The 25,685-nt window shown below is 36.6% G+C and overlaps 1 protein-coding gene and 1 long non-coding RNA gene across 4 annotated transcripts; one reads left to right on the forward strand and one right to left on the reverse strand.

Moving 5' to 3' along the window:
• Nucleotides 1-416: 416 nt before the first annotated feature.
• Nucleotides 417-25,481, forward strand: LOC138331726 (uncharacterized protein DDB_G0284671-like). Of its 3 annotated transcripts, none has more exons than XM_069279479.1 (3): nt 417-1,176; nt 22,084-22,207; nt 23,014-25,481. In XM_069279479.1, the coding sequence occupies exons 1-3, from the start codon at nt 1,034-1,036 to the stop codon at nt 23,989-23,991; spliced, it is 1,245 nt and encodes a 414-aa protein (XP_069135580.1). In that variant the 5' UTR covers nt 417-1,033; the 3' UTR covers nt 23,992-25,481. The 3 variants fall into 3 exon arrangements, with proteins under 3 accessions (XP_069135580.1, XP_069135581.1, XP_069135582.1); XM_069279480.1 differs by lacking the exon at nt 417-1,176 and adding an exon at nt 13,709-13,867; XM_069279481.1 differs by lacking the exon at nt 417-1,176 and adding an exon at nt 13,803-13,935.
• On the reverse strand, nt 9,820-15,761 carry LOC138331728 (uncharacterized). The gene is made up of 3 exons (XR_011209717.1): nt 14,588-15,761; nt 13,569-14,173; nt 9,820-12,315 (listed from the first exon to the last, which is right to left on the reverse strand). It is a non-coding gene; the product is annotated as an uncharacterized lncRNA (long non-coding RNA).
• Nucleotides 25,482-25,685: the final 204 nt, after the last annotated feature.

Raw genomic sequence — 25,685 nt, forward strand, 5'->3', positions numbered from 1 at the left:
AAAAAACATAAAATAAAATCTGTAACGAGACATGAAGGTAAAATAAGATTTCATATACAATTAATTCAGTTGACTAGACTTTTGCTTTGATCAGAGATACAATAAAAAGGATGGAGTTATTTAGCAAAATTAAAAATATAAAGATCAATGCAGACAAACAGAATCTGCTGATGTTTGATACATATCGGTGCTACATATAACAGTATTTTGTGCTGTAACAACCAAAGCTCCCGGTATATTGGCGATTCCTTGGCGAGCTCTGCTTCCACGTGAAGCCCACTGTAACAACCAACGCTCCCGGTATATTGGCGATTCCTTGGCGAGCTCTGGTTCCACGTGAAGCCCACTGTAACAACCAACGCTCCCGGTATATTGGCGATTCCTTGGCGAGCTCTGGTTCCACGTGAAGCCCACTGTAATAACTAACAGCTGCAAGGAAAACAACCCAACCAACATCTATTATTTGTCTAATAGACGAAAATCATCTTCACACAAAACAGGAAATATTTTTAAAGATAAGATTCGAAAGACTTACGTTGTCATAGCAACCCTTAGTAATGCTAGCGAAGATAAAGAGAAAGTATATATATATACATCATATTACAAGAGTTTTTCTAGAGAAAAATGTGAGCGCGAGAGATCTGCGCGTTTAGTACGTAAAGCAGACGAGGGGCTAGTAACAGCACAGTTACATTTTAATGTATTCAGTCCCCTGGAGTACACGTTAGAGCGGGGTTGGCTCTGGGGAAACTATCAACGGTACATAAGATGTAAAGCTTTACTAGTGTGAAAACTTACAAAATACATAGACTGTAAATGTGTGCCGTAGTGTAGGATTTTTCACGATTATTGGTGAATATGCTAAAGGAATCTTGAACGCAAATCGCTAATCCCCTGGAATAACTAATTCAATTAATCAACTAAAATAAGAGGTGTCTTTCTGGAGATGCTGACAGGTACCAAACAACAAAATCTTGTTCTGTGTGGAATATAACCGTTTTATCGTGTGTGGAACCATTCCCCGGGGGTAAGGATGCCGGTCCCGGGGGAGAAGTTTGTGAGGGTAAATTACCGCCATTACCACTCGTGGCTCATACCTCGATCAGCTGTCTGTACCCTTCTGTCATGTGCTGTGATTTCCATGATAATCGGAATTATCCTTCTACAGTTCGGAAGGTCAGTGTTAATTATGTATAATTAATTAGTTAATAATTAATATAGAACTATCACTGTAGCTGTTTGTAAATATATGAACTCCAATGTTCAAAATAATATTAATATAATTATATACTCAAAACGTATAACCCAGTGGAAAAGAACACGTTTATTGGCCTTAAACACACTAAAGCAATTTAAAGTCAGTGTTTTATCTATCTATAAATATATATATATCTATCCTATCTACCGATGTTTTTAGCTTTTAATTTATCCAGTTATGTGTTAAACAATTTTATGATCGTATTCGGCAATTCAGAAGACGAATGGAATTCAGATGTATCATTAAATGTTTTATATTTTGTTCTAACATTGTATAACGATAGCTATGATTGGTGACCTAGTTTATAGAATATATATGTTCTATAATACTCGCCCTGTAAGGCCCCACATACCTGTATCACGTGGCACACCCACTGACCATCGGGTATATATGTTGACCATTATCATACCCAAAGATTACTATACATACTGGTATAAGTAGGGCTTTATTTACAAAGCTCATCTAGCTTACGATACATGCCAGTCAAACTGGAACCTACTTAATTATCACAAAAAATGAAATATATGGAGTTCAAGTTCTTCGATATAAGTGGAATACATTACAACGCTGTTTCAGCAGATCATTAAATTTCTTGGCTCTAATTGAGATGAATTTTGTGTCGCTGCGGCAGTTGTGCTGATATCACTGACTGTGGACATTCCTCAGTACTAATCGGTTACAGCCGACACTCGCTGTCGGAGTCCCGTCTATATAATAGATGATCAGGACGTTGATCCCCAGAATGTTTGTAACCAATTACTCTAAGGCATTGATACACTTCATACAAGTCGTTATACTGAGACATGGTGTGGGTCTATATTTTGATGTAAGATATATTACTTCATGTATAGGAAGAAGAAGGAGTCATGGTCAGATAATATCCGACGTAAAAACGCAATGTATACAGCGCAAAATATATTCGAAAGTTTTGTCTGCCATGACTTAATACAAATTATTTAAAAGATTCTGGTCGATTAGTCTTATATCCAGATGTAGTTTAGAAATGTTGCCAACTACTTACATATACTGCTATCTTATTTTATCTTACTTAATATATCGCTCAGACTGTTGTTGAGACCCATATTGCAGAGCTTAAACAAAACTCATGGATTATTTGATATCAATTACGAAATGTTTATCTTGTTATCAATCGGTTCCAACATCCAAATGTACAACTAGTGCATAAGGGAGCTTGTATATCAAATTTGAGATAGAGTCCTTGAACAGTACTCTCTGCGAAATAGTGGTACGGTCCTCAATTATTGAAATCCAAGATGGCTGCCTATCGGCCATATTGTTAACAAAATGCAATATTCACAATAAGGGTATTAAGGAATCCCAGGCATGTATGGAATTTAAAAGAGATCCCTTAATACTTTCTGATTAATACCCATAACAATACAATTGCAAACGGACAGACGGACGGACTGTGGATAAAATGTGAGTTTAGACCTCCATCTGATAAACGACGGATTGAACGCACGTATAGCCTAATATCCTGACAGGAAGTAGGCCTAGCAATGATCAGTGCTTTTTGATTGGTTGAATTTCTGATTAACACCCAAGGCTATTTAAGGACGTGCCAGGAGGGCAACTGTCCAGCATGAGATTCGAACTCGCGACCCAGAAGTAGAGGGGCTTGTAGCAATATGTCAGAACATCTTAACCACTCGGCCGAAGTGGCCCCAATAAGCGCGATGCATATACTAAAGTTATGGCGTACCACTTAGGACAAATGATAAGTAATTTGTGAATTACTGTAAGGTACACAATCGTACCACTTATAAACATTACACAGGTAATTTGTAAGCCCGCGGACGAACGTTTGAAGTACGAGCATTCAACATCACATTAAACTGCCTGACCTAGAAGGCCTTATGATAAACACTGCTGTAGTCTCCTAACTATTATCATCTGGTTTTAGGCCATTCATAAATCTCCCATACATAAACCGCCGACTGTTTATATCAGCGCTATGGTACAGTTGTATGCCTTCGTTCAGATGTGAAGTGTGGACTGACCTCCAGATAGCCAGGTCTTTGGATATGTTTATATCAAAGTCATATACTGACCATAGTGATACTCGAATTCAGTAAACTCAGAAAATCAGAATGGCATGTAGACTGACAACCAGTCTCCATATAATTAAAAAAATCTTTAATATTCTGGTTGATTATTTTAAGTATCTACTACATGTCTGATTCAAACTAGATAAGATAATCTAGTATTAGAGAAACTCTTATCAACAACTGAAATAGAATGCAATGGTTTATATTATCATCAATTGCATAACTGTTATGTTTAAATGTTCATATAGAAATCATTCATCAAATTAGATTTCCAAAGGTTGTTACCAATTCCTTAAAACTATTTATGAACAAAACATTAAACTAAACTGCACGTAAGTTATCCCGTCTCTTCTGTGCTTTTCTTTATATGGACCCAGCGTTGTTGTCTCCATGAACGCAATTCTGATATGATGCTGACAGTTGGTATCTCATCAGTCTGAACTCACCACAGGGTTTCAATTCTATAGATAGATATAAACCTCTTTACTGAGTTAAAACATTACACATACAGATGTTGACTGTATAATTATAGATTCATAAGCCTATGTGTTCAAATGAAAGCTGTCGGTGTAATCCTTATCACCTGTCCTAATGGTCATCATGTATGACCATCTCTGCTCGCTTTGCTTGGTGTCTTCGACAGCATACTTCAGTGATATAGCACTATAAAAAGGGCAACAGTTCAACTATACAAGAAGACAAAACACGAACATTCCGCAGTCTCCCAAATATGCACCACATACTTCGTACACACTACATAAATGGGAGGCCGTTCTTACATAACCCTTGCTGTTGATAAGACGTTAATTTAATCAAATAAACATGGCCACCTTATTCGCCATGACATCCGTCCTCATATGGTATTAGTTAGTTAATCTTTGTTACGGTGTTATATTAACACCAAGAACGATAATAATCCCCAAAAAAGAGTTTCGTGGATAAGTGAAGGCTTATTAGTGTTCTATAAATGCAAGGAAGTACAAAGATAAAGATAAAGTTGACAGATAAAGTTCAAAGAGTATTCATTTAATGAATTTTGTGTGAAAATGTTGATTTTTTTTGTAAAGATCATCCAAAACGTGTTTGTTTTTCGCCTAAAAGGTATGATAGCAAAATTATACATTATCTATGTTGATGTTAGCCTTTAATTTATTCACCCCTGAGAATATACTTAGACTCTACTTAATCAAAGACTAGATCAGTCCTTGATGGAATTTCAGTGATGGATGAGTTATTTGAAACTGCATATCAAGTATTGTAACCCCATTTTGCTACCTTAGAACACTTTAAACAACCTCGACATGAAGACATCACAAACTTGGTTAACATAATATAAATGCTGAATACACGAATCTGTAATCCAACCAAGAGATCAAAACGATCATATCTCTTTAAGCTCTGCAAATACCATTTTATGATTTTTTTTTTCTCCCATGAAGGTTCCTAGCTGCAGACAAGCGCAGCTCTACTGTGAAGTGCTTTGATTCTCTCTGCAGAAAACATGCATGTATACCTTTCATATGAAATCAGTTTGGGGAGAGGCGGTGTAAGGGTTTATGTACCATTACAACAAATCTCTCGGGGGATTTTGATGAGAGCAGGGGTGAAGAGGGTAGAATTTCAAGCTTGTTTCCGACGTATATTATTCGCAGGGGTCTGGGTTTGGTGTTTTGAAGTGCTATTTTGGTATCGCGGTTGTGGAAAGATATCCTATTTGCTATGCATTGTACAAATGTGTATTTAAAGTGTTACAAAAACGCATACCAAAGCCTTTGGAGTAGGCTATGCTCAGTGTACTTATACATATATATATATTGGTGTGCTCTAGGGAGAATTTATTTCTTAATTTACATGTTTTCTGTTAGTGTTAACTACTGTAGGGTTTCAGGGCTCCAACGGCATTTTTTGGTGAACCTTGCCCCCATATATCACAATGTTCAGTACGTTGCCATCTTTCTGTTTAACCATTTGGACGAGTCAAAGTAAAGAGTCAAAGGGTACATGGTCAAATATGCAATACAATGGCTTTGATTCTTTTTGTTTTGTTTTATACCATCAGAGACCATAGTAGCTGCTATATTAAGTTCTCCAGGAGGGTAAAACACAATGTACCCCGGAGACTTGGTTGGGTTATACACGTGGGGAATTCGGGATTATAATGATAAGCCATAGAATCTACATATGTACTCAATGCACTGAGTCTGTGATAGACTCGCCGAATATCAGGGATCCCGTGGCGCGGACATTGCCTTCTCAACTCGGAGATATATATGCTTCATCATCAATCTGGTATCTTAAAGGACTATCTTCTTTCCATAGTGTCGGGTCGAGTGCCTCTATACCCTATCTGAAATTGCTGATAGATCGAATGCTTTTACATCTTTAAAATGTAGCGTTAATGAGTGTCTTTATATATCTTATTCACAGAGAGCTATTGGTGAATGTTTGCTTCTTTTTCAAGTATTCAATATGCGTACATAAGTGCCCGAACTATGTTTAATAGAAACGATCTTTGAGTGTTTTATATTAATAACAGAATGCGGCTGGTATTTTACATTTTTATTCAACTACTAATCTGTTACATATACTAAAGTACTCTTATAGTGATATTTGAATGTCACATGTTTACGTTTAAGCCAATCAAAAAAATAAATAATTAAAATCCTTCTTCTCCATTCTGTAATGGATAATCTGACAACATCCATAAATTAAGCGACATGTTTCAATGTAATATCACTTTAAAAAGGGCAAGAGATACAATATCACAACGAGACACAACACGAATATACCGCGGCCTCCCATACAGACATTTACACACACTATTTTTTGCACACATGGGAGGCCGTTTTTTTAAATTGACCATGGCTGTTCGTAGGACTTTAAACCAGATAATTAACCATAGCAACATCTAATCAAATGTCATGCTCTTCTGACTATACATAATACACTAACCTACCTTCAATGTAAATGATAATTAATATTAACGGTCTATCAGGTGCTGTCACCTGCAGAAGTCAGTCCATTACAACGTTAATTTTACTCCATGAATATCTTTAATTAGCCCGTACAATGTATATTGTATATTGCATCTACCCCCACTTTTATATTGAAGATGCGGTTATGTTGATCTGTAAACTTAAATACATTATATAGAAAAAAGGGGCTGATTGCAGTGTTTTTGTTGTGCTACCTCCTTGTAAATATGGAAAGTATTTTACCTCTTTAGTACCATATCATTGAAGCATGTCATCAACACAACAAATATCAACAGGTAAACCAATCGTGCCATTCATGTTATGTTCAATGTCAAAGGGAAGCAAAACGCATGCATAGGCATGTGCTCAACACATGATCAAAAGTGAGGCGGTTTCAAGGAGAAACTAAGAAGGACAAAGTCAGTTAGGAAGAAGAGAAAACATGATATTTCAAATTCAGTCGTCTGTTTGCGTGCACGAAAGTAGCATTCTTTCACGACTGAAACAGATCAAAGAAAAAATAAAATGTGGTGAAAGGCATACGTACTAGTATTTTCACGACATTGGGTAGAGAGGTTTCATTATTATGCTTATTCTCTGCACACTTCACTAAATTGAATACTGACATAACACGAATTGGCGTATAAAAAGTTGTTTACATATCGTCTTTACTGCTGTTAATGAAACAATTAAGCAGAAGTGTAGCTGGCATTCTCACCTGGAATTTGTTTATACAGCGTGGTGCGATTATGTTTAGTGTTAAAAGAAACGTATACACTGTTAGGTTTTTGCCGTTTCTCAAGACGAAACAATTGATGGCTTTAGAAGCTTGGTGCAAAGATAAGTTATAAGAAGAAGGATAATTAAGAACAATGAAATTCAAAAAGATAGAATAAATATATTTTAAACTTTGAAATACATCTGCACTAAGAAATGGCGCGATCCAATCACGTCTTGTAAACAGAGATGCCGCGATAGTGTAAACTATAGTTCTGTTTCTCGAAGTTACAAGACTTTTATGAACCATTAGAAGGAAATGGCGGAATCACACAAGTCACAGGGAGGTCAAGAAATTAAAGGAAAATTTGACATACAGAGCCATGTGTGACGGTTACAGTAATGGAGGTTTTATTTCAGGGTTCAAGGGAGGGGTAGGATGAGGCGAAGGATAATTATGGTTCAACTTGACCCTGATAAACAACCAGTTATCATTCCCTGTTCATTTGTGAACTGTTTTATTGTACATGTTTACAGTAGATATCCAGCTGCTACTGTTAGAACACAGAGTGGTACAGACTCTTCGTCTACAGTGGACTAGAGGGCTTGACCGTTTGAATAGCAATTAAATCTCAACAGAATGATGTTTTGAGACACATATGACAGTGTTTTATGGACATAACCTTCTATACTCGGATATTCCACAGTATAGTCGGTTATTTATGCTTGCCAACATCTTCACGATTGTGACTGAGAACGAGAAAATTAAAATTTAGTGGTTTTAAATTTTCGCAATATGGTTTTAAGGTATATATCATTTAACCATTTCTCAGTTTTCGCGAATGAATTATTAATAGCATTATCCCGCGATATCGTGAAAATATTATCTATGCTTAAATAATCGATTGTACGGCATTTTATTGAAAATATTTCATAAAGCCAAGTCAGATTTACACTTTGTATTTAATATTCCATAAATGAAATAGTCAAAACAACCGAATTTTTACAATAGCATTACGGGAATCAAGATCATGCTAGAGTGTTCCTGATATCTTATAAATATACTAACAGACGAATAAAGAATGCTATTGCGATTGACCGCAAGATTATGGCGTTACAGAAAATACTGAATTACCATTTTCAAACTACGATATATATATATATATATTCCTTAAAAAGAGTAGTAATAATTTGACATCCATAGCAGCCATCAATCTGTTTGAATCGTTCATCTTTGAAAAGATTCGTGCCATGAAATGTTCCCTTCTAACAATTTTGCATTAATCCAATTTTGTTCAGCTGCATATTGTTTTCACCTAAAGCACTCATGAAAACGTCTCGCTAATACCTTCTAGTAAATATGGATTCTATCATAACACTCGAGTCTATATACAATGCACCTAGAGTACATGTGTATAATTGTTGCTCGCCGACAGATGGCCCAGTAATGTGGGGGGCCCAGAGATCATTAGCCGGAACATATCCCACCCTTCAATGCTACTGGCGGTACGGAATTCAACATACCGGTAATCAACTATTTCATGATAATCTCCAAACAATATTTTCTGCTTCAATTGATGTTCTTGTTTGAGACTTCATTTAGGAATTCAGTCGTGATTTTCTTACAATTTTTTTTATCAATGGTTCGGATATTTATAGTCAAGCTTTGTTTCTTATTTCAACTTTTGGCATCATACTAATTACTTATTAATGACATTATCCCACCATACAGGAAGAACATAAATTACTTTTTTGAAGAGATTGTTAACAAAGCTATACAGTTAAAGTATGTCAATAACTACATGGGAGAAACTAATCAAAACATAATTTTTGTGTCAGCTAGATTCTAGGTTATAAATGTTGTTGAGATACTTGTAACTTGGTGGTGCAACGTTGAAAAATGGACCGCAAGGTAAATATGAACCCTGAAGGCCGTTGCAAATGGATCGTGACCCTATAAGCTGTCAGGTTTTGATGGAATGAGGCCAATTTTCAACAGGGATCCATTTTCAAAGTAACAACGGCCTTGTGCATTGTAGTGTACATACATACCTTGCGTCATCGGTCTACCGTAATACTGTAACTAGTAGACAAAATTAGCGATTCCCCACAACATTAACGTCAGCAGGTGCGATATATGTGTATACTTGGCACCAGGGCACCGTTCCCCTTCAGATCAGGTTTGATGTTGTTTCTGGCTTTGATACATAACAACCAAAGTAGAAAAGATGAACAGATACAGGTGACATCACTACAGGTGTGGCACCACATACAGGTGTGGTGATTACCACAATAATGTACCACAAGTAACATTTCCTGTCAGATGTTCTATAAAACACCAGAACCCAGTGTTAGAAACATTCCTTGATTTAAGAAATGTTCGTACTAGGCCTAGTTATTTCACGAAAATTGCAAATGTGCAATTGCATACATAGACGGTAGTTACACTTAGTGAGTAGATAAAATGTCATCAATGAAATTTAGATATGTGACAAATATGTTATCAATGATACTTCGCCCTAGGCTAAAATACAATAATGCATTAAATACTATTGCTACATTGCGTATTTGATTTTTTCCTTTTTGGTTTTTTCTCTATTTCCTGATACTACTAACAGTCAAAATTGCAATACACATGACATTTCTCGAATTTCGTTTGGCTTTTGTTGTTTTGTACTGGATGCACCTTGGCATTCATATATCTTAGATCTTTAAGTAAGATAAGCACTGGGAGCGAGAGAGAGAGAGAGAGAGAGAGAGAGAGAGAGAGAGAGAGAGAGAGAGAGAGAGAGAGAGAGAGAGAGAGAAGTTGGCTATAACTTCAGATTTTTCACGTGCAATTCTAAGTAATAAAAATCAACGTCTTCGCTTCACTTTCTTTTGATGCCCCGTTTGATCTATGACCTTCGCGAAAGAAAATCAGCCAAGACGAATCCGTGATGTGTAATCCAGTCAGCATCAGTATCTAAGACGATTTATGACAGCGGGTGTTTGTCTGTACAAACGAGTACACAAGACAAGTACAGCTAATAGGTTGTTCATGTGTGTGGAAATGACATATCATCCCGGCATCAGTAGTACAAAAGAAATGCTTACCCAATCAAAACGCCTGTAGCAATGGTCAGTAACTCGGATGAAAAGACCAGCAGATCTAACGGGAATGATTACTCAATCAAAACGATTTTAACAATGTCAGTTACCATGGTGAAGGCCAGTTGTACTTACAGAATTGAGGTTGTCAGCAGTACGCTGTGGTAATATGATTTTGGCGTTGGTTACAATCATACAGGTTTTTTGATAGTTTGATTCAATTAACGTCCTATTAACAGCCAGGTTCATGTACAAACGGCCTCCCATGCCGTGTGTTTCGTGTATGACGTGTGAGTGTGTGTTTTTATAGGAAGACTGCGGTATATTAGTGTTATTCTTGAATAGTGGAACTCTTGCCCATTTTATAATGGTCTGTCACTCAAACATACCGCCGAAGACACCATTATACTGACAACGGGCGAAGCAATCGTCCCACTTCCTTTATGCTGAGCGCTAAACAAGAGCAGAAACTACCACTGAACTGAACACTGAATATTTGAAGATTTAAGCAGGGCAAGAAATTGCAACTTTTTTGACTATGGTATCGCAGTCAGGACAGAACCTAAAGGTCATCCTTACAAAAGCGAGCGCTCAACTCGAGGCCAAAAGTGGTGCGATGAGGTGAAAGTGAGACGTTAGGAAGTAGGTAGATAGAGGTAAATCCTAAATTTAGTCGCCTTTTACGATGATGTAATGATGACAACAGATACACTTCTAACACCCAACCTGCAGGGCCGCTGATGAAAGGCCAGTCGTACTATCAAAAATGCTTACCCAATCAAAACGCCTGTAACAACAGTCGGTTGCTACGGTGAGAGGCCAGCTGTCGTTTCCTTGGCGATAACACGAAATAACAGTTCGTCTTCAAACGAAATATTGTACAAACTATCACTGATAAAGACCAGTTAATTTACACGAAGAACAATTTATTGTGAATGATAAGGATGATTGTATATCGTTCTTCAGCATGTTTTTTCAGGTAAAACGAATCGCGTGTGATAATAATACAAAAGAATGGTTCTCGTTTGTTGCTCGCTGTGCGTGATTTTAAACCCACATCCGTATCTACAGATGTTCAGTGAAGGATATATATCTTTTACTATCAGTGGAGAGTGATGTTTTGTTTTAACCTGTTATTGTGTACTACTTGATGTCGTTTAATTTGTCGGTATCATTGATATTAATTACAGAAAACAATGCAGAACAATTCACTTCTTAATCATAAAACCTTTAAACCTGAGTATAACAAAAAATTATGCAATGCAGAGGGATGTATAGGAATTTAGATTGAAAAATGAATTTGGTTCCCTTTTCAACATTTGATTGATAAAAACGTGCTTCTTGTTTTCCATTTTCTAAACGTTGAGCTTGTTTTTCAAAAAGTGAAATGTAAGAAATGTCCAAGAGGTATTCTTGGGCAGAAACAGAGAAAACTATAAAAAAAACAACATGAGTCGCCATGCATGGGTACATTAGAGATTAAAATTCAGATAGGTGTTATAATCATACCCGCTGGCCGCATTGCAAGATCATAAAATGAAAGTAAATTTGGGATAATTTTTTCGCTTTTTCCTAACGTCTCCCTCGATACCACCTCACTTTTTGCCATTGAGTTTAGCGTTCGCCCCTGTGAGAAATCGAAGGCTCTGAGGCCGTCCTCTGGCCGAGATACACCATGGTCTCGGTATCTTTGGCGCCATTCTCCAGTGAGACAACACGAATATACACTGACAAAAGTTCCGCTATTACAAAGAGACACACACGAGCGTACTGCAGTCTCCCAAAATGCACACTCACTTCGCACATGCTTAACACGAGAGGCCGATCTTAAATGACCTTAGTTGTTAAGAGAATGTTACTCCCAATCAACGATGAAGTGGTAATGATATATATTTATACATACGTTTGATTCTCTTTATTCTAAGCTTCCGGTATACTACATACGCAACTGACAAAGAGGTGATGTTGTCTCTTCACCTACATGTGCTGCCATTGACAGCATGAACCTCTCCTTACATGATTGTATATTTAGTTGGCGCCATGCACCCTTCCGCCGTAAACATGTTACATAACGGTACTGTTGTCACGCCATCTTGCATTACGGAATCACAAGTCCAATGTGTAATTTACTCTTACATACACCAGAGGGTGACGCCAAATATTCCATGGGGATGGTGCCTCATCTAGCTCATCTCACTGCAGGTGGCTATAATGAGAAAAAAATCTAGTAAATGCTTGGTCCAGATTTAGTCTAGTATCAAGAATATATTTTTTTCTATTAAATAATTTTAGCTGATAACATGAATACATTTTTGAAAAACATGGAGTGAAAGCCTTTACTTTATGTTCGTCAACAGTTTTCAATGTATAATGAGAATCCTCCTTGATTCCATCTAAATCAAGCGTCCAAAATCACACATACAACGAGCAGCAAACATTAATTTCAGTATATAACTGAATTTCATTACAGATATCTTTGGCATCACTTAATGTTTCATTGAGATATTACTATATTATAAATGTGCGTTTTATAAAAGTTTTCACGATTACAATTCAATTCATTTTTTTTTTTTTTTTTTTGCATTTTTACATTTACAAACAAGGATCGATAGTAAGTTAAAAAATAACGTAACATGTATCGAACAATAATAACAATACCAATAAAACAAAAACAAATTATGTATTCAACAAGGCCGCTAAAGAGGCCCAAAGAGGCAGAAGTGGTGGCTCATTAGATGACAATAACTTTACTAAATTTTCATAGTTTGTGAACATAGAATTAATTTTGTATGTAGTTAAGAAAGTGTTTCTTTCAGTAGAATTTACTGTACTATTGAGGATGAAGTGAAGTGAGCTTCATCCTCTACAATATTGCAAAATTTGCATAACCGGTGCTGGCGAGGTATCTTTTTCGTCCTACCAGCTTCAATTTCTAGGTTGTGATTGCTGGTAGGAAGTTTTGCTAGCAATTTTCGATTTTCAAATTTTGCAAAGAAAGAAAATATTCCTCGTTATATTTTGTTTAAATTTACAGGGAGACAAACCACGAATTCAGCTGATCAGCCAACCAACCAACCAACGTTATCATTGACCATAATTCATCATTTATGTAGTTGTTAGTGACGTATGATTAATACAAGGGGTATTATAGTTTGTGTGTACATATATGAAATGTTCATTATTGGGGTATTTCAGTTTTAAACACATCCTGAACTTTCTTTATAGGGATATTGAGATGTGAGGACGTAACACAAAACAAAACAAAAAAATTATTTGAACCTTCAAATAAATGTGTATCAGAATACAACTAATATTTGTAAGTCTCTGTAACCGTTGTGAGAATTCTGTATGAAACGCTATATAGCAAAAACATTAAAACCAACGAACATTTTTACACAACAAAGAAAATCCTGTTATACATGTACAGTAACCGAGGACGTCACAGCTGTCTATATTTACATGGTATGATTAGGATGTCAGTACACCCCAATACGTCCTAGGAGGTATTTTTGTCTCGTTCTCATGACAGTAGATGTTGCTATGACGGCGAAATCTTGATAACAATCCCTAAATTCCGGAGATGTCTGTAGCGCCTCATCTTCAGGGTTGGTAGTACAGTTGTTGACACTTGGATTAAAAGTCTCACAAGATACCGCAATGAAGCTGTACTCATTAACGGAAGCTCGGCAGTATGATTTAGTCAACTTTTATATTGACAATGTCACAGAATCGTCATACCAAGCATCCTACAGATCCAGGTCATGAGCATTCATCAACTTGTCACATTCCGAAGATGTCCAAAACATCATAGGATTAGAGATATTGTGTTTGTATTTTTTGCTTTGAGGAATAGTTCTGTACCGTAAAGTCTCTTATATCTATTTGTTAAACAATTCATCTTTAACTTATAGTCCGGTGGCTTATGTAATTCCGTGGGCTTTTTGTGATGAAGTTTGACACCATTTATCAAAATGTTAAATATGCCACCCTCTTTCAAAAATTGATGGTGTCATTTTTTTGACCATGTGGAGTGGTCAAGGGTCAAAGATCAAATGGTTTATAAGCTGAAAAAATGCAAAATAATGGCGGGAGTGAGATTATATTTTAACATTTAGAGCGCATAACTTGATTTTTCTTCTTTAATATATGCCATATGTTTAATCTATTCATTGAAGACTTTTTTGTTAGTTCATAACATAAAGTAAGATTTATCAAAATAAATAGAAGTTAGATCATATTATCTTTATCGGCTTCGACAGTAACTGCAAATATGTAATTACCTTACTCCGAACTTAAATACACCGAAATATTTTAGTCGTTGTTTTGGTTAGATTTTTTCTTCAAATACATAATTATATAATTACAATATGCGATTTCCTTGATGTCATAAGAGATGCATGAAGTACTGGAATACGAACCTTTACTTTTCTCTAAACTTAAAATATAGAAAAATATATATGGTCGTCTTTATGGCTTACACAAATTGGTTGCGTTTGATGTTTACTGCCAACTCTATCCTTAAAGATCGTGTGAAGTGAAGGTCCCGAGGCTTGGTTTGTCGGATAAATCTGATGGATTCATCTGATGAGCTACAGATTTCACTGAAGAACACACACGATCGTCTGTTAAATAGACAAATAAAAACATGGCCGACAGCTGTGGAGACACCTGTCGTTATACGTGACACTAGCCACGTGAATTGTGGGCTACGTTTACACGGATATATTCGTCATTTCACCTCTCTTAACCTATTCGCCCTGAGCGTGAAGGTTGATACAGACTTCACTACATATCAACTGCTCTTATACATCTAAAGTTTGCATGAGTGATATAGCATGGATCGTCATAATGCGACGGGATGCGGTGTGTTGCTTGGTGTCTTTGGCGGCATGCTTCAGTGATAAACATTGGAGGCCGTCCTTACATGACACTGGCTGTTAATATGACGTTAATAAATCAAACGATCAAGCATTATGCAATGGGCACCATATCTGCTATTACAAGGAGGCACAACATGAATATACTGCAGCATCCCAAACACACACGCACTAACGTTGCATGCAGAGGAGGCATTTTGTATATAATAATAGAGCGTTACATTTAATCAAACCAAGAAAGCAACTTGTTATGTGTGTTAATTGGATATACTTGTAGTAAACAGGAATATTATCACTATAACAAGAAACTTTATGTCAAAACTTCTAACACATGTAAACAAACATTTCATTTGGTCTATGATGATATTAGAGTTACCACATTTATGTTAATTATTTTGTCACTTGCTCTTAGGCGTTATATATGCTTTTAAATATTCGAATATATCTTTTAAAATAGAGATTCGAGACACTTAATACCAGATATGTAGCATGTACATGTATAATGACAGACATCAATGGGTAAAAATATAGGATAAAGTCGGAAATTTTGTTTTTATTGTGAACCTCTTATCAACAGCCTTTAATGTAGGGGTCACGGCGGCCGAGTGGTTAAGATGTCTCGACATATTACCACAAGCCCTCCACCTCTGGGTTGCGAGTTCGAATCCCATGCGGGGCAGTCGCCAGGTACTGACTGCTAGCCGGTGGTTTTTCTCCGGGTACTCTGGCTTTCCACCACCAACAAACCTGGCACGTCCTTACTTGACCCTGGCTGTTAATAGGATGTTAAACAAATAAAACCAAACCAAGCCTTCAATGTATGTGATGCGTTACTAATTTAAAAATAATGACCTCGATCATTATTTATTATACCCGGGTGAGATAATACCATATATATGGACCTCAACAAGGGTTCTTCCTCGATACCCCAGAGGTCCCCATCACTTACGATCTCTGCACAACTGGACTATCTCATAATAAAACTGAAGGCAGCTCAGAGGAAAAAATCTGAACCAATCACAGGCCAGCAAATATTTTCTTTGAAGACTACAGAGAGAGCGGCGCTCAACTTCAAAGCCACACAGTCAACCACAGTGTACCGTTATGCGGCTCTTTTGATGTACATGTACATAAAATGACTAAATTACCTGTTCTGTTCTGTTGCCTCCAGTTTACTATGAGATATTCCAGAGGTGTAGATATCGTAAGTGATAGGAACCCCTGGAGTATCGAGGATGCAAATGTCCATTATTAATATGAATGTGTGTTTTAGATGGCTCATTTGGAACAATAGGTGGCGAGAATGGTACCTGTTGTTGTCCTAATTGCATAATTACATAGGGTGACTTTATTTAGGATTTTTCTCTCTTCTTGTTAACCGATGTTCTTCTTTATCATGTTTCCTTTAAGGCCGCCTCTTGTTTTGGTCATAAGTTGAGAGTTCACCTTTAGGAGAAAGACTCTTGGTTCTTGTCGAAACAGACCATATAGTCCATAAAATGGTAGCTTCTGCTTCTGCTAACGTTTAGCATCACGGGTGTGGGACGATTGGTTTGCCAGTATTCTATTATCATAAAAAGAACATAACACAACATATTGCAAACTGGGGAAATGTCAAACTAGACCGCTACCTCACTGACACCACTATACAACAATGAACACAAAGACTCGGTCACAACTTGGACAAAAACCACTTGAACACTCATTTTGAATATATATTTTATAATACACTAAATGCACTTCCACGGCGGAGGACGCCCATACAGTGCTGTAACCATAGCAATTAAAACTTCGGTTGGTACACAGACTATTACGTAATGTCCTAATAGCGAACAGAAACACACACATTCCACACACATGTAGAATTGGAACACTAACTTGACTTGTTTTACGGTTGCTATAAAAGTACGAGGAACCATCAAATCGTCTTAATAACATAACAAGGGCCTCAGTGTTTCCTTTAATTTTGTATTTGACACCCGGGACAGTGACGGATATATAATTTACATATATAAACAGTGAGCGTTTGTAAAGCTTCTAACGAACAGCCTATTTCTAATTTGATTCTGATGTAACCGTGACGTACGATATATGTATATATATAATTTATGCAAATATGATGTACTTTGAGTTTGTAAACAACTCAGTTTTGATCCTGCAGTCACAAGAATGCGGATATAGAAAATGGCGAGCTATAATCGAAGGTTAAGCTCGCGGAAATTATGTTTTGTCTGCTAGCAAAACGAATTACCACATGTAATATGCATATTTCCAATTTCGCCTATGTTGTAAGCATAAACAACAAAAATCATTCAATCATTCATAATTAACTATACCCCAATTTTAAAGCGTAATGTTAACAGCCGACATGCTTAAATTTCCCTCAGTAAATGGATTTATTCCATAAACCATTTGATATATAGAAAAATATTTTAGTATACGTTACCAATTAGTAAAGGGAAGAGATCAATCATGAGGGAAAGGGAAAATCTTGATAACTATTTCCGTTTACTTATATGAGATCAAACATGCACGTGGAACTGATTATATAGACATCGGGAGCACGTGCGGCCACGGGATATATATTACACTTGTAACATGCCAGTGTAATAACTCTTATCCTGATAATTACTAATTAATGTAGTCAAGGTTATGAGCGAGTCCCTCCCACTCATGGCTGACGACATAATTATCATTAAGATGGCATGTCAATAGGGGTTCGGGAATTAGGTCATGTTAACCACACGGCTCTATCCTTGTATAAGAGCTGCAAGGTTATAGATTTCATATTTTATTCCACTCTCAGACATACAAGTACGTAACAGGAGGTCACTATACATAATATAGTCATGCATGTATAAAGGGCACATAGCGTGACAGTGCATTACTATATGTGTTAGTGATGTACATGCTCAATCAATAGGTTGTTTTTTTCTTCAAAAAATTACATGTATTTGTCTAAACAGTTATGTTGAATGTACAGTCTCGACTTTATATGGGTTTGTTTCGATCAAGACATAGAACCTAGAAACTTCCGCTCTGAGGCGAACACTAAATTTAAGGCGATGCCAAGGGAGACTCTAAGAAAAGTCATTGAGGAAGACTGAAAAAGATTATCTGTCATATTTAGATGGCAGTAGATAAACTAAAGTAATGTCTTACCTGACCGGTTATCAAGTAATGTCTTACCTGACCGGTTATCAAAGTTATAGATGTGGAACCAAGTTAAAATTCTAACACTGTTTGAGTAAAATTAACGAAATGGCATTAACGAAATCTCTTTTGCAATAGTACATGTACATCTTTACGTTGATTTTGTGGTATCATTTTATCAGCAGCCGATGAAGTTTATTACATTTATTGTCCTAAATTTACGAGAATATCTTCTGTCAATGTCAATGGAGATATACATGGGTGTTGTGTTTTCCCTTAGTCTGATTACCCGAATCTGGTTTTGAAAACAAATATCACCAATAATTAGTGTTAACATACTGACGTCCTGGAACACGACTCCCCTCGTTACTACACTCACAGAATGGGAGGACGGCTTAGTATCGTAGGCAATGTGTAAAATAACAACGGTATATGTAAAATTGTTTGTTAGTTAGTTGGTTGATTGGTTGGTTGGCTTAACATTCTAATGGCACCAATGGTCATTTAAGGTAGCCTCCCAGGTATACAATGTGCTGAATGTGTGTTTTGGGAATATAAAAGGTGTATTTCTTGTCATTTTCACCACAAAAACTCTTAACAAATATATATGATGGTTCAAATTCATGAAAGCACCAATGTATTATTGACATAGTGGTAAATGTCAGAAGGAATATCACACGTTTTGAAAGAACCGCCCCAGTCAACGCCATGTTTCAAACTGTCGAATGATATCGGAAAACCGAGTTACATCACGTGCCCGACATCGGCGACACCCGTATATATAGATCGGAACCTCCCGAGCCGTATCACGTGGTCAATATCGACAATATCCGTACAGATCAGAATAGATCGGAACAGTTCGGATACATCCGAGCTATTTTAAACGTGTACACGTTGAAAATCAATATTTAATTTTATTATTTAGTAATTTTGCGAATACGAACTTTACAAAAGTCGGTAAATATAGAAAGTTTAAAACTAAGAGAGGCAGAGAAAATATGTAGAACACTAATACTTTTTCTATGCCAAAAATACAACAGGTCATAGACCATACAACCAAAGTATGTTTGGTTTATTAGAATAACACCCTTATATCCTAACACCGAAAAACACACCCCATTCGATCACATTATATATACGGACAATGGATAAAACAGGTGTTCCACATTTTTAATGCTGAGCTCTAGATAACAGCAGAAACAAAAACAAAAAAACAAACAAACAAAAAACAACAAAAAAATAACAGCGATTATGATTGAAACAATAGTATCGTATGTTACCAGAATAACAACAAAGAACATGAATAAACATTTTCTGACCACTGCTTGAAAATAAAAATAACATATACTAGCATGTTCTGAAATAGAGCAGCATTATTATATACAATTAAATCCTTTTGTGGTTTTCGTGACAAATACATATTTTTGACAAAATATTTCTCAAGGTTATTTTTGTCTAACTATGCAGTCTAGAGTTCAGTGTAGGTTTATTCGGTGCAAATAATGTGTTCGCTTCCAATATCATTGCATAAAATTTTAGAATATCGGTCTCCATTCATTCCCGGCATTGCTTCTGTCTGTTATGAAGTCATCGTGATGCTCAGGATACGCATCTGCTTTATCTGACTTATAGAATCACATTCTTGATGGTAACGAAACACATATGGTAAGGACCCAGTGCTTCAAATAAATAAGTAGAAAAGAAGGATCATCTCACAGAAAATCCTCACAGAATTATCTCATAAAATCATTTATGAAGATAAACGAGAAATGCAGATTCTCGATTCTGGGAAGATTATTTCCCACTAAAGTATTTTATTTGCTTTACATACGGCACAGGTTTTACATACATATGAGTATTGTTGGTGTGAGGAAAAAATGCAGAACAATAAAAATTTTTCTTAATGCTGATGCTACTGTAACACAAACATCCTCGTTGATTGTGAGACTGTCTTTCCTAGGAATATAAGACACACTAATATCATTTTGTTTTTGTTTAATTTTGGTTCTTATAATGGTTATTACCACGCTATATAATTTCAAATTTGATATCTGGTAGTAACTTGTAGTGCACTTTCATTATTTCCCAGTGTAATTAGCGTAATTTTTGAAGACTACATTCTATGGTTCTATTCAAGCAGTGATATTTGCGCCAACAGAATATACTATCTGAACACTTCCCCCACACCAAACTAGGATGAAAAGGCATCTCTTTTAAATTATCCATGTTTTACGTTAGGTCCCATGAACGTAATGGTTTCCGTTTGTGTGGGCGAGATAAAGTTGACACCCTAAGATACAGTCTTTCGTTGGATATGTGACAAACGCCAGATAGCTGTCTGTTGGCCATGCTATCGCCATGCCCTGTCGAGGTGATGGCTGCCGGAGTGGGGTTCCCCTCGCCAAATATCTTCATTCTCCTACTGATTGCATTGTTAGGAGCAGTAGGTGGATATCGCAAAGCTTGAAAAAAGGATATTTATCCTGGCTAGGTGAAAATAAAGATATTTGTAAACCATTTAGCAAGTTGTGTTACCTAAAAAATAAATATGATTGGAAATGGGTTTTCTCGAATTTATTTGACTGATTCGAATAAATATGAAGAACAAAGTACAAAAGTAGTGGAATTCGGATTCAACACTTGTAACCTGATTTCACATATGCTTGGTCTTTGAAAAATAATAAGTTGAACCACGTTATAAATACACATTTGAAATCGGTCGTTGTCAAATTATGTGAAACTGCGTTCGATCTTGTTAAAGAAACAAAATTATTCTATTAAGAAAATATGTTACATAAATCTGTATTTCAAGAAGATTTCAAAATGGTTTGTAATCAATTTCGATAGCTACATTTGGTACGTGTGCCTGTGACTGACAACCAATCACAATGAACATGGCCATTAGATTATTATGTTCACTAGTTAAAAAATAACATTAATTTATCTGACAGTGTCTTCTATAGGAAGGTAAACTGCCATTATATGCAAGATCAAAATATTCTTGTCAAGTCAAGTCATGTAAATTTTATCTTAAGTCGGTACATAGTTAAAACACATGACAACACAAGCCCATGTGGGCTTTTACAACCGACTATCTTCGATATGTCATCCACTGCATCTCACGTTTTGCAATTCACATACCTTTGACACAAGGAAAACCTCCATGCGCCATATTAAATGGATGATTCATCTATCAAAGTTAACGTTTTTGGGCAATATAGCTGTCACCTTGTAGTCTTTCCTTTGAGACGGAAACCAGATAACTGTGTGTCAAAGGTGTTTGTGTTATTTTAGAAAGCATTTGTAGTTAAAACGTCAAAAAGCGCATTTCATAGATAGGCAACTTAACATGAATGTAAGGCAATACTCACACTAAAGATATCGTCCAAAGAACCTAAAAATTCCAAAGCAATTGGTGAAGATTGTCCCAGGGGTATCATAGTCGACCTTATCTATCTCCGTTTGTTTCCCTGCACGCACTGAATACAGTGCGTTAAAGTATACCTGCTGTCACCATTGCATTAAATCTTAAAAGGCGACTAAACTTAGGTTTTTGTCGTTTTTATGTCTAGTTTTAGTGAATTGTAAACATTTGTGTTTAATGTTCTCTATTTTATGAACAGTTTTCTTATTTCAGTACCGCCGTAATGTTTGTGGTTTCTATACCAGACTGCATATTTCGATACATTCGTAACCTTTGTATTTGCAATATTCTATAGCTATGTTTTATATCGTGGCAACCATATTTAATACTCTGTTTTTTCCCATTTTATTTCTAAACTTTCATAGGCGCCTTTCAATTGCAGTGCCCTGATCCCTTGTGGTAGTCTTGTTTTATTTATAATATGCTGATTCGTCAGGTTTTTGCCTTATTTGAGGTTGTCTAACTACCTTATATTAGGAACACTGTAAACCATATTTCATATTTCCTGTTTAATTTTCAGTGTCCTGATCCCTTGGGGTGCTGTGGTATTCGTGGTGGGAGTGATCTGCCTCTGTATCTGTGTCTGCCTCTGTCTGCATGCCTACTGTATATTCCAACTGTCGGACCAGGAGACTCAAACAACGGTAAATGCATCCATTGTATTATTCTTTAGAACAATTTGATGTCCTTCAAAAAACATAGAAGATCAATAAGATGGAATATCTACTGTTTTGTGTCTTAGTAGAGCAGTTAGAAAACTTAAATAGGGATAAATTATGCTTATTTGATGTAAAAGATGCTCGAGCATTTGGGAAACTTAAATAGGGATAAATTATGCTTATTTAATGTAAAAGATGCTCGAGCAATTGGGAAACTAAAATAGGGATAAATTATGCTTATTTGATGTAAAAGACGCTCAAAGTAGAGACGTTTGATGTTTTACTAGGTACATGTAATATCCTTAATATCATAACTTCTTACAATGGCAATGAATGAACTTATCGTGAATGAAACATAAACATGAACATGAATATGAGTGTTAGTAAGAATAAACATGAACTCCCTTCTCTATAGAATTAAAGAACGAAGCATATTACCAATATATCATATACTTTCCAATCAATGACCTTGACGTACATTAAAGGTCAAATGGATAAGATGTGTTATGACTACATAACTTGTCCTAGAACCAGAGAGTAACCAATATGCTTTCGTAATGTAGTTCCGCGAAATTTTATTGGTGAACCAAGATCCTTTGTTTTAATCGAGTTTTTTTTAAATTTTGATATTGCATGACTTCTATCAACTTAGTTCATCCTTTCATGGGGAATAGGGGATCGGTTAAAACATATAATATAAAAAAGATAGGCAATGTCCGCGCTACCAGTTTGTATGGCATGGTCACAGCCTCGTCTAGTTAGTCAATTAAAATTTTAATCTTATTTTTTAGGATGAAGCTATCATTATTTCATCAAAGGATTCGGAGCTGTCTCCGACCTTCACGGTACTGGATAAGAAGCCACCACCTGGGCCGGATCATGGAGTGAGGAATGGACGTTACGGTGGGGGAGTAGGGTCGATGGCTAAGAAACAGGTGTCAATATCCCCGGGAGTAAGCATCCCTATACAGCATGGACCACAACAGGCTCAAGTGTCATACGTCCAGGCTAATAGGGGCTACCCCCAGACTGGCGTCTATACGTCATCAGGGGGACAGTCCAACCAGTCGTCAGGGCAACAGGTGTCGGGATCTCACGTGCAGGGGTCAGGAGGTTATGGTTCGACACAAAGTGGAGGACATTTAACCGGAAGTAGTGCAAATCAATACGGAAATAAACAGATGTCAAGCGGAAATGACCTGTCGCATAGTGGAGTCAGTGTCAGTAATATGTCCGGAAATTACAGCGGAAGTGGTGGTCACGTGACAGGAAATTATCCCCAACACAGTACAGGCCCCCATGTAAACATAGGCTATTCCCAATATGGCGGAGGGGGACAACTATCCCCCGGTGGGTACCAGGCCAGTAGAAGTGGTACTATGTCGTCTGTCAGCTCGCGCGGACACAGCCCTGGATACGGGTATCCGCTACAGGCAAATCAGCCGACTCCTTATAGCACACTGACGCAAAAATCTGCCACACCTGTCAGTGTCTCGCATGTGCAGCATGGTCAAGTGACAAAACAAACTGGTGGATATGACGAAGATTATGACAACACAGCCGAAACAGTCCCGATGATAGGACATTCGCAGCAACAAAGCAGTCAGTCATGGCGGCCGTCTGGTTCGTCACGTGATGACGTCGACGTACCGGAGCCTCAACCATTGGTTTATCCTTCAGAGAGACGACCAATGACATTTGAGCAAACGTCTACGTCAAAAATGAGTATATATGATAACATGTATGCTTTAGATAAGCTGGGCGAATGAGTGAATTAGTGTAAATGTTACAAAATATACAATACTATCCATGTGGTCAGCGTAGAGTGTACAGCTTACTGCTCCGTGGCTGTAGTCCAAATGGACATATACTCCAATGAAGATGACCATCCATTTAGCGGCCATACCGCCCAAAGGCAATGGTTTGTTATTGTAGTAGTTCTGTGAGCCAAATTTAACGACATCTTCCAATACATCATCTATTTTTGGCGAACGTTATGCCAGCTCGTATCCAGAGCTCATTGTGTTCATGCAAAAAACAAGAACGTATCTCCTTAAAGACCGCGAATTAGACCACTTCTGAAGTGTGTCGATTTATTTCAAAGTGTGGTGCTTACGGAACGTTGACCGGCGTACAACTATAATTAATTGATATGTACGTCATACATGTATGTCTGTTGTGCTGAGCTAAAACATCACATGCAATGTTTTGATATTGACGATCTTACTTGTAGCACAAGGGTGAAATACTGTATGCAATTAATCTGGAATTTCAGGACGCTTTAGCATTTAATACTCTTCTAGCATCGCTCATTTGTTTTAATCTGACACTGGTTGAGGAAACTGCACACGCATGTGTTTGATGAATTAATAATTGTACTGGTTTATTCTTACTTCCTTATCGCCACGCCTGCAAGTGCCCTTAAGTGCATTTACATATATTGTAAGATGTACTCAATACAACACGGTGCTAGCTGAGAAGCACTTTATTGACATCATTAAAATACATCCCCTTTCGTTCTAAAATACATATTGGATTACACCAATGAAGAAAGTTTATTTATTTAAACTATTTATAATTTCGCGTATACTGAAACGACTATCACACACCATGCCAAAAATGTTAACATGCAAATGTAATTATTTTTGCATGTAATCATTGATTACCTATAATATTTTCTTCTGTAATTATGATGTTCTGAGGATAGCCTATTTGCTGTTTCAATTCGATACAGTTTATAAAATCCTTTTAGACTTTTTATGGTTCTTGATAAAAATGCAATAAAATCATATTTTACCTGCTCCCATTTTACAGCATTTAAAGTATGACTTTTGAAATAGACCCATAAAATGTCCAAAAAGGTCTATCTTTCTGGTTGGTCCAAATATATATTTATAAACTGTAACTAATTCTCATGTCCATGTGCTGTTGGCAATCTTACAAGTGTCAAGAGGCTAACTGAAGTACACACTTAACACCCCTATACATGTGTGTTATTTTCTTGTTATTAATGATATTATGTGTTTGCCATGGGCCCCACCCATCTATACCTGATTACCTCCCCTGCCCATATCTATACAGGTTCTGGATATTGTAACGTCTTTTATTAATTAGAATCTAGCTTAATTAACAGTATTTATAAATCTTAATAACATAAATGTTATGATTTTATTTTTTAAAGTAATAACTATAAAACGTATGTATTATATGAATGTATATCTGTATAGTATTTTATTAAAATAAAGAAATACGTTGATTATTAATTGTTTTAGTTGGCTTTAATTTATAAAGGATATGTAAACATTTAAAACATTACAACTGATACGGAGTGGATAGACAAACCCTTGGGCATATACAGGGCACACTTCGCTAATCAAGGGTAATCAGTACATGTACGCCTCCCCCACCTCCCTCTATCACTCTCTCACAGAGATAGATACAGAGATTGTAGGCGTTTACATCA

This window comes from Argopecten irradians, chromosome 9, assembly GCF_041381155.1.
Source record: "Argopecten irradians isolate NY chromosome 9, Ai_NY, whole genome shotgun sequence".
In the NCBI taxonomy this organism is placed as follows: Eukaryota; Metazoa; Mollusca; class Bivalvia; order Pectinida; family Pectinidae; genus Argopecten; species Argopecten irradians.